At 43.2% G+C, this 10,966-nt stretch overlaps 1 protein-coding gene across 4 annotated transcripts in view; it reads right to left on the bottom strand.

Annotated features, from left to right (window-relative positions):
* Positions 1-4,917: 4,917 nt before the first annotated feature.
* usp38 (ubiquitin specific peptidase 38) overlaps positions 4,918-10,966 on the bottom strand; it is a 30,925-nt gene continuing 24,876 nt past the window's right edge. For all 4 annotated transcript variants that reach the window (XM_042339290.1, XM_007897644.2, XM_007897643.2 and 1 more), the window contains exons 10-11: positions 8,509-9,865; positions 4,918-6,484 (exon numbers count right to left, since the gene is read on the bottom strand). In XM_042339290.1, coding sequence (XP_042195224.1) covers positions 6,320-6,484; positions 8,509-9,865 — 1,522 coding nt within the window. In that variant the 3' untranslated portion in view covers positions 4,918-6,319. The remainder of the gene's footprint in view (positions 6,485-8,508; positions 9,866-10,966) is intronic.

Raw genomic sequence — 10,966 nt, 5'->3', positions numbered from 1 at the left:
ATCTCAAAGCGCATTAAAATTATCAGCTGGTTTTCTGAGAAAATATAATGGAATGCTGTATATCCGCAGGGTCACTGTTTGATTCAGAGTGGCTGGAATGCCAGGAACTTTACTTAGGTTTGCGTGTGTGTGCAAGCGATTCAGGATAATAATAATCCTTGCATTTGATATAGCGCCTTATCACATCTTCGAGAGTATACTCAAAGTACTTCACAGAATATACTGTAAAGTGAATTGACTGGATACTTTGTGGATGAAACGGGGCAGCCAGTTGCACACAGCAGTGTCCCACAAACAGTTGTGATTGAGTGACCAATTTATTATTATTACTTTTTTGAAGGAATTATTACCCCCGGAAAAGTGCTCCACCAATCAATTAATAATCGGGTTCCTACTTACTGCTAGGTAAACAGAGGCGTGTGGAGTAAAGAAACTTAGCCAACATTTCACCCCGCTGGGAATCGAACCCAAGTCTCGCTTGTGAGACGAGTGCTCTAACCACTGAGCTACAGGACTCCAACATAATAATAATCCTTGCATTTGATATAGTGCTTCATTGTTGAGACATCTCAAAGCGCTTCACACAATATATTGGAAAGTGAATTGGCTATACTTTGAGGGCGAAATATCAATTGCGCACAGCAGCATCACGAGTTGTGGATTGAGTGATCAAATTATTATTTTTTTTAAAATGATGTGTGATTTGAATGGACAGGGACTGCTCTGGCAACAGAAGATAACAACTGCATAGATTATGGAAAGACCTAGGCACAAGGCAGAAGATTGGAGAATGACAAGAGAGAAACACACTCATAAACAACTATTAACGCAGAAAGGTGCACACAAAGTCATATTTTTCTCACTATTTTCATATCCACAATTAGTGGATTGTTCTCCCAATTAGTGCATCAAGTGGCTCTGCAGATTTGATCCAAAATGGGTGGCTCTTCTGGTTACTGGTTAAACAATTGATTCGTTGGTGTAAAATTACATTTAATATTTTGATAACTTTGATTTGAAGTGCACTTTTTTACTGGCAGCAGATTCTCACCCACCAGTAAATACATTTCTTCAGCACCGAAAGGTCCTAAAAATCTTGTGTGATTGATTCAAAGTCGCTGACATCATTTAAGTACTGAAGGGGTCACTGCATTTATCGCCTGAGAGGAAGGCGTTTCCTATTCTGAAACAGGTTTCCATTCCCATATTAAAAAAAATCAACTTTTTTTTCCAACAACACAATGGTATAATTTGGAGTTCAACTCATACCATTATTTTACCTTAGGCAACTGGAACTCGATTGAATAGGGCAGATGCCAGGAGATGGATTAACGATTTGGAGTTTTTGTATTTTGCCTTCAGGGATTGGGGTGTGTTGTGTGGAATTTTTGTCCAGAAGAATGAGAAGGTGAAGTGAGGTTAAGGGCAGAAGTGGGTGCTGTGAGTCTGTGAAAGGAATGGGCTTGATACACAGATCTAGCATGACTTTTCATTTAAAAACAGAGCAAATCAGATAGGCTTCACATCCCAGAATGATCTGTTATCCTTTGCACCTGACAATCAATATTGACTTAGTAAATAGGAGAGAAAAAATTTACTGTACAAATGCATAGGAAAAATCCCAATGTAACACATAATTAATCCCATCAACTTCCTTAGGAAGATCTCTTGTATCAACAAAGGTGAACAATGTTAGTTTCATCACCACTCCCCTGCCACACACACAGTTCTCCCCTCCTGCTCCTGTTCTTTTGAAAGATCGTAATAAATTGAACATTCCCAGTTTCTGCAGCCTCTCCTATAACCCCCCTCCTCTCTCCCCTACCACCTGGCCACATCTGGAGCAATAAAGATAATCCTTGCATTTGATATTACACCTTTTACATCAGGAGGATGTCTCAAAGTGTTTCACGGATATTACTGTAAAGTGCAGCAACTGTGTTTTGTAAGCAAACACAGCAGCCAATTTACACCCAGTAATGTTCCACATAGAGACTTGCAAATTAGTGGAGGAGACTGGGGAGGCGGGTGGTAGAGCAAAGGGCAATATAGATTGATAGCTGGAATTGGGAATATGAGTTATGGGAGAGGCTACAGAAACTGGAAATGTTCAATTTATTATGATCTTCCAAAAAAACAGGAGCAGGAGGGGAGAACAGGGTGCGGTACGTGTGTGTGGCAGGGTAGCGGTGATGAAACTAACATTGTTCACCTTTGTTGATACAAGAGATTTTCCCAAGGAAGCTGATGGGATTAATTTTGTGTTACATTGGGATTTTTCCTGCACCTTTGCACAGTAACTTTTTCTGTTCTATTTACAAAGTCAATATTGATTGTTTGCCAACTGAATTTAAATAAAAAGGAAAAGTCAACAATCTATCCCATTACCAGGCACTTCCTGTTTTGACCTAACATCTGGAGAGGTTTGTCCAATGCCTCTCAGGATATAAGAGAATTGTTGTCTAACAGATGTTCCTTCTCTATGCTCCGCTAACCCTCTTCATAAAAACTCTTGCATTTGATACAGCACCTATTCATTTCGTCAAGAATTCTCAAAGCGCTTCACTGGATATACTGTGAAGAGTAGACTGTATATGTAAGTAAGCATGGAAACCAATTTCATACAATAATGTCCCACAAACAGCCAGAGTGAACAACCAATTGTTGGCCAGGACATCGGGAGAAACTCCCTTTTCTTTTCAAATAGTATCCTTGGGATCTTTAATACCACCTGAACAGGCAGACGGGACCTTGGTTTTAAGTCTCATCCAAAGGACAGCACCTCTGACAATGCACCACTCTACTAACACTGCATTGGAGTGTTTGGCTTTTACTATTATTTCGAATTTTACCATTATTAGTCACAAAACGGGGATGGGAGGGAAGAAAGATTTCAAAACACATTTTAATGCTTTTTTCAAAAATAAACAATTGAATGTGTGCAAGAATACTGCAATTCTCACCCCGGTCACGGCTTGCTTGAAGGAATTTACCTGCTACATTTGAAAGTGTAATTCGTCTCCTTATTTTGTCACCATCTTCATAGGCTTGAAACTGTTAAGACGACTGTTGGCATGGGAACTATTAAGCGATTCCCTTATAGAACTCAAACTGAAGTTTCTCACTCGGCTCCAATGGTTCTCTAACCTCCAGCGAATCAATTTCAAGATCCTTGCCCTCACGTTCAAATGCCTCCACAGCCTGGATCCACCCTAGCTCCGATTACTGTGCAGCAAAGACCAGCCCTCTTCACATCCCCCGCCCGCTCTGCTCTACCATCATTGGACGAGCCCTCAGTCATTCCGTCCCAACTCTCTGGAATTCCATACTGAAATCCCTCCGCCTGCCTCTCTCCCTAAGATCATTCTCTTCAACTGTGCTTTCAGCCATCTTTCCTCTCCCCTCCTCAGCTTCCAACCCCCACACCCGGCCACCATACTGACTCTCAATCAGTTGTGTGAAGACTTTGAGACATCCTCCCGCTGTGAAAGATGCTATACAGAATGAATCAAAAGTCCTTACTCCTAGGTCTATGAGATGTTCAAAATGTGTGCCATGTTACACATATCAACTCTGTGACAAAAAAATTCACAAATGCAACAAAAGACATCGCCTATAATAAATGCACACACTACCAATGCTATCTTAAAAAAATTATAAGTAATAATTAAAAACTCAGAGTAAGGCCTTCTGATTCACCCTGTATAAATGCAAATTGTTGTTAAAGACCAATTTACTGCAACAATTCTAGCTAAATCTCAACACGTCTCACTACCAAGCCAAGACTGGGTACAAATTACATTTCTGGAAGAGGTAAGGGAAGGAAAATAAGGTATCATCAATAATAACTGAGTGTGGTTGTTATGCAGTCAGAAATCATGATCCATTGACGATTTTCGTTTAAAAAAAATTATTTCATTCATTTCCATCTTTCCATCCTGTTACAGAAAGTGCACATCACAAAAAGTATAAATTTACCTCATGTCCAAATAAATATTAACTGCTGCTTATTAGATGGGCCGAAGGGCCTTCTTCATCCAAACCAATCTTGTGATACTATTGTGTATACAAGTCAGTAAATCAATGCTGAGGACCTTGGCTGATATCCAAGGTAATAATTTATAAATTGGGCTGGTAGAAAATGAAAACACATCCTACTTAAAACCTAACAACCCAGACTGCTCATCAGATTCATTAATATTCTAAAGAGGCTAGAGATAATGTAGACCATGATAAGCTGGCTTAACAGTAGCACCAGAGGAAAGGCATGCGATTGAAGGGGTTAAATTCAAAACAAATCTGCAGAAACAAATGTATGGAACAGGCTCCCGAGGGAGACAGTGGAACCAGAAAGTGTCAATCTCAGGGTACAGTATATAGTTTGGGACGACATGTGCAAGTGACTACCCAGGATGGTGGAGGCGAACTGGATGGACCTTGGTCTTCTTTCGTCTAGCAAATTCTTACGTATCAGTTGGTGAGCAGGTTGCCTTTACTCAATTTGTGTGCATTTTAAGGTTTTTATTCTGACTGCAATTCTCTCACTGTTCCAGTCACTCAAAGAATTGACACCATTAGGATAATCGGAGCACTGATTGTGACAAGTATAAATGAATGCCAGTGTAGAATGAATGTTCGTAGTATCGCTTAGAAATAGCATCCCCGGATAGTCTTTGAAGGACGTTGGGCCATTGACAAACAACCTTTGGACCATATCCTTTTCTTTTAAAAAAAAGCAATAAAAGCCATTTTATAATTTCAAATTACCTGACTTTGAAAGTGTTCAGATTTTACTCACTGGACAGACAGACATAAAATCCAGGGGAAAAAAAAGAAACCAAGAAAATGATTTTTAAAGAAAACAAAGCAGAAAGAGAAACAGATATGAAGAGAAATTCAGTGCTGCAACTGAATAGATTAGTTGTACCAATAGTGTTTAATATTACAGAACATTATAAAATGCTTTTTATTACAGCCATGCTTCTGCAAAGGAAAATACTCCTACCCAACAAATCGTGTTTTTTTTTTATTGCTGATCTTTGAACGGTTTCAAAAAAAACATATATAAAAAGTTTAAAAGTGATACGTTTTTTATTTCAATATCCTAAAGCACAGCAGTTCATATCTATCAAAGAATCAATATAAAAATTCCAATAATTTAGTAAAAATCTGCAATAACAGCTGGCATTCCAGTCCCCCCCCACCGCCCCAACCGTATATCTTTCCCATTTTGCTAATTTTGTGACCTGCTATGTCGTAAACATTTATAAATAAATATTCAGTGCTATAATTTTTTTTAAAAACACACGCACACACACAAAATGTGGTCAGCCAAATGGTAAAATAATTCTTGATGCGATCAAAGCTGGCAATGGAAAAAGCTGTGGATTATTCAATCTTTGAATCGCCAAGCGAGGCATGAATAAAACACAGCGAGCGTAGAGAAGGAAGTCTTTTGCTAGTCCTTTATATTTAGTGTACATGTGCAATTCAAAACAGCAGACCTCCTCAAGTGACAGCGAGGTTTCATGAATTAGAAACTTTCAAACGTAAACAATACAATACAGCCATACCAATACTTATTTTCTCTCCCCACTCCCCCTCCATCTTCAAGGTTTGCTTTTTTAAAAAAAGTTGAAAATAGAACCTTTAATTTCTGTTCCCGCCTCCTAACATACCTACAGCGAGTACAGATCAAGGCACACATACACTCGCTCACTCGAGCACGTGCGCACGCATACAAAAAAAGGTAAAATAAGTCTGTCAAGTGTGTAACAAAAACTGCTCCCTGAAATTGCAAGATGCTTGTTTGACACTGTCACAAAATCAAAAGAAATAAAAGAAATACAATACTAGAAATGCAGTAATTTAAAAGGACCTTTTTCCATGTTTTGATCAGTTCTGGGTTTGAAAGCTCACTTGAAATGTATTTACAGTGTTTGTACAAATACAGATTACATAGTCGAGTGCTTATTTACATTGTTAACGCTAACATGCAAATAGGGAGATAATCAAATTTGGATGCAAGGTGTGTTAAGAATCTTATAAACATTAAAAATTATTGCAATCGATATTGTTTTCCCTGCTTTAAGGGCCGAATAGGAAATAGTGCCAGTATACAAGTCGTTTTTTTTTTTTAAAAACAAAAGAAGAAACAGTCTGGGGGTGAAGAGAAATAACAGAAACAATTGGTAGCATCTTGACATCAATAGATACTGATCCAGAGAGCGACTTGATGCACCCAGTGACACGATTTCTCCACTTATCAGCAGTGATTTTTTTTAAGAAAAAAAAGAAACCTGTCTTATCTCAAGGAGACTCAGAAGACAAGCCGGCTGATGGTATTAAACCCACCGCCTCCTCCTCCGCCACCACTGGGGCCACAGCTGCCTGGTGGGTCGTTGTCATCAAAACCATGAGGACGAAAGGAACAAGTGGTAGAAGAGGCTTGCAGGGCCCTGGTCCTGGCACTAAGCTCTTGTTCCTGGAGGGGAGGAACACAAGATGAATACAAATCAACAACAACAAAATTACATTTAGAGAGCCTTTCAGGTCGGGAGGAACATAGTAACAAAAGTAGGCCATTCAGCCCCTCGAGCCTGATCCCTCACTCTAGTAGATCATGGCAGATTTGTACCTCAACTCTAATTACCCGACTTTGCCCCATATCCCTTGATAACCGTACCAAACAAAAATCTACTCACCCCAGTCTTGAAAATTTGAATGGATCCAGCATCCATAGACTTTTGCGGGAGAGTTCCAGATTTCCCTTAGCCTTTGAATAAAAAAATTCTTCCCGATTTTACTCCTAAATAGCCCAGCTCTAATTTAAAGAATAAGTACCCTATTGAATCTTTCTCCTTTTAACTGTCTCAATCAGATCACCCCTCAACTTACTGAATCCAAGGAAATACCAGCCAAGTTTATGCAACCTGTTGTTGCATTTTTATTGCATTGCGTCACAAAGCAGGGTCTCTGACTACAGCTTGACTACCACCTTGGAGGCAGCAGAGTTATGAGGAGTCTGTCAGTGAGCCCGTTTTATCACATCTCTACTCGGTGTCTGCCTCTCCTTTTGCTGTAATTGGCTTGTTAAAGCTAGAGTGTCTGCCGACAAATCACCCGATGTATCCAACAGGCCAGCTGCAAGCTCAGAGAAGTGGAGAGGGAATTTCAATTTAGATCCAGGTTTGAAAATCTCACTCAAATCGTTTTTTTTTTATTTAAAAAAAAAGGAGAGCGATGCATTAATAGAATTATCTGAACATGGAAACAAGAAATTGCAGAGAAAATGAGGAGCGATTGAAAGCAGCGTCTCTTTCATGCCTTCAATTCTGAAGGATACTACAGTAAACACCTAATAACTTGTCACTCTGAGGGAAAAGGGCTCAGTGTCGAGTTATCCAGGGCGGCAAGTTAGGTATATGTCTAAATACATAAATAAATGCTGCCAAGATACTGACAGTATGATGATTTAAGCAATAGTGACAAGTTGAGCCAGGGTACAGTTATCAGGAGCTTACTGTACGTGAGTTCAGCTTGGGCAGTGTCAGAAGTCCTTGCTTCAGTGTCTAATTAAGGAGTCTCACTCAGAGAGGAAGATAGGATGGCTGGAATGTGAATTGGAAAATAGAGTGTTTACAGCACAGGAACAGACTTGTGGCTCATCAACTCAGCGCTGGTCTTTTTCTTCACACAAGCCAACCACCTAATGTAATCCTATCTCTCCTGCACCCTCCCATATCCCTTTAGATTTCCTCTGGACAATTCGGGTAGCAGAATAGGGAAGAAGGTGCTCTTTGTTGCCGACTTCAAGGCACATCACTGGGACAGAGCAAAAATCTTTATTCCTTTTAAAAGGATACTATATAGACGCTCGCAAATGGAGAATAATATAAAAGCGTACAGGGAGGAAGCAGAAGAACGGGATTCAAGTGGAGCCAGTCGAAGAGCTGGTCCAACACAAACTAGTTGGCTCCAGCCACTGATGGCCAACCAGATACATCTTCATTGATGGTTGTGGGTATCACGGCTTGACAGCTACTGGAAACAGGGTATTGATTTGGCGCGGACTTGCCTGGAATGGTGCTCACTGGGCCACTTCTTAATGCCCCATCAGTGGCCCACGGGCCATTACCTTACACTGGTGCAGTGATCCGCAGGCCACTTTTGGAGAGTCAAGAAATAGCCCACCGAACACCAGCACCAGCCCAGGCAAGTCCACACCATATCAATACCTTGTTTCTAGTAGCTACTGAGCTGCGGTTCCCAAAGCGCCTCCAGAAATAAAGAAAAATTCTGTAAAGAAAATGTATATGGTTAGCCGACAATAAAGTTTGCCACCACTTCTTTAGTCCAATGCCACTTCTGTTCGCTCTCCGCAACCTTCAGTATCACAGTGCAGACTTTGAAGGGTCAGATGTTTTTTTTCGCTGTGAGGCTGCCGATATTGGGAGGCTGCAACGACTCCGAAAGCGACACCCTTTACTCTGAAAGCACAAGCCTCACCTGAAGGTAAAGCTTGTTGTCTTTCGTGATTGCGTCCATGAGCTCCTTCTGCAGCGGGGGCTCCCCATTCACCCACACTCCATTTATTGCGCTCGGGAGCACTCCGTGACCGGCATCCTGCTTCCGGTAGAACAAGACGTATGCCGTGTCCTTGGGGAACCTGCTGGTTACGTTCTGAACGGACTGGAAGGAAGTGAAGGTCACTCTGCTATCGTTGAACAGAAACCACTCCTTTGCCGTCTCCCTGCAGTTTGCGTCCTGCCATATGACTGAGGTGCTGGGCTCTGTGTGGGCCGTGCAGCCCGGCGACGGGGAGGACAGGCCTCGGAGGTCTCCCTGGCAGCACAGCTGGCCTGCAGGGCCCGAGGCGGTGTTCCTGGCGTAGCAGTAGTAGTGCCCGCTCTCGGAGGACATTCCGGAGTGGACCACGATGGAGGAGAGGAGGTAGGGCACACGGTGCGGATCGCTGGAGTTCACTGAGTCCGAAGACTTGAGCTTCTTGGGCACATTCTCAGTGGAGTCGGAGACCACCAACTGGTTCTCGCCCGGTGAGGTGGGCACAGGCGGCTTGTCCACCGGCAGCTGCAGCACTAGTGGGAGCACCACGTCGTCCAGGATCTTCCGCCTGATGTGACTCTTGGCGTCGTAGGAGAACCGGAGCAGCGTGAGGATCAGGTACTCGGGCTCGTCCACCACCTGCAGCTCCTTCTGGGCGTTCTGCAGCGAACCGCACGTCTCACAGTAATACTTGTTCTCCCCGTTCAGGATCTCGGGGGCCAGGAAGTAGTTGATCAGCCTGGGGACAGACATGGTTTGGTGACTCCTGTTCACAGCGCCCTCACCGGAAACTGGGACCAATTTGTCATTGGGTGCTCGCGGGCAATCCGCGGAGCCCACGGGCTGGAGTGGGAGCTCCTCGCAGAGAACCTCGGGCCCCTGCCCCCCACCACTCCCCTGGCGGCCAGGCAAGGTCTCAGCAGCCGGCACCACCACAGCCTGGCAGGGTGGCTCCGGGTTCTCGCTGCCCGGTGCGGTCAGCGGTTGGGCGGACCCGGCCTCTAGCACCTGGTCCAGGCAGGGAGGGAAGGCCAACGAGAGGTCAGTGAAAGCTTCCTGCTTCTGAGAGGTGCTCTTGCAGTTCAGGCAACAGATAGTGGTCTGCAGTTTCCCCCCGAACATCTTCTCGATCAGAGTCTTGCCCCGGTTGTCCGAGCACGGGTTTGAATTGGAAACACAGAGCTTCTCCGTGGGGCGATTGTGCGGAGTGGGTCCGTCTTCGTGCCCGGAGGTGGCAGCGCTGCTTTGGGGCGTGTTCTCCCGATGAAGAATTCTACACGTCTTCTCTTCTTCATGTATTCTGAGCGGAGAGAGAGATACACACACACACAAAAATAGAAGAAATAAGAGAATTTTAATAAGAATAAAGGAACATGCACAAGATCACAAGATGCGGTACCTTAAGTTGATTGCTAAATACCCATTCTAAATATTGATTTTTTTGCTGAAAGTATTTCTAAAGGTTATAAACATTCAGATGGCTGAGTTTCATCAGTCAGTGCAATTAGACCTCACACAGCACACGCCATTCTACCCTAATATTTTTTAGCCCTACCCTAAATCTATTTCTTTCTTCCCACACCAATTTTCTCCTCTTCCCTTCTCTCCTGAAGACATTCAGATCTTTTTCATCTTCCCATTGGAGTGTAGGGAATCTCTCTGGGACTCTACCTTGCTTGAAGGACACTATATAAATGCAAGGTGTTGTCCTCACAGGTCCATGGAGCTTGTTATCTTTCTGGTGTGGTCTATTGTCCTGGTGACCACTGCTCATGGCCACTTGTCCACAAAATGGGCGGGTGGAGACATACAACTGCGGAGTCCAATCATGTTCTCACCAGGTTGTCACCTTCCGAGAAGGGAGGGAGGGTTCTGGATAGCAATCCGCAGTGGGAACGCTGGCTAATCTTCACCTCCCTAACCTGGGGGCTTTGATACAATTTGTGATGTTTCAGCTCATGCTCTGGCTGAGATCAATGAACTCAGCACCTACAACTTGTGCTCTGTGTGACCCATGGCTGCACCGGGCACTGCCTTTAGCTACAAGGCCGTCACAAGAGCTCAGGTTCTTTTGTTTAATGAGTAGGTCCACTGTAATTCTGCTTGTACGTTTGAACTTCACACACGACAGTCTTAATAATAATAATGCTTGCATTTGATATAGTGCTTTTCACGTTGGGAGGACGTCCCAAAGCGCTTCACAGAACACACTGTAAAGTGAATTGACTGTATATTTGTGGGTGAACGCGGCAGCCAATTGCGCACAGCAATGTCCCACAAACAGTAGTAGATTGAAAATGACCAATTTATTATTGTTTTTGGCTTTGGAGGGATTATTATTAGGCGTGTGGAGTAAGGAAACTTGCCCAAGGTTTCGCCCTGCCTGGAATTGAACTCACCT

Source organism: Callorhinchus milii, unplaced genomic scaffold, assembly GCF_018977255.1.
Source record: "Callorhinchus milii isolate IMCB2004 unplaced genomic scaffold, IMCB_Cmil_1.0 Scaffold1, whole genome shotgun sequence".
Lineage (NCBI taxonomy): Eukaryota > Metazoa > Chordata > Chondrichthyes > Chimaeriformes > Callorhinchidae > Callorhinchus > Callorhinchus milii.
Note: the sequence above shows the minus strand (reverse complement) of the source record. Positions and strands in the feature narration are given on the sequence as shown.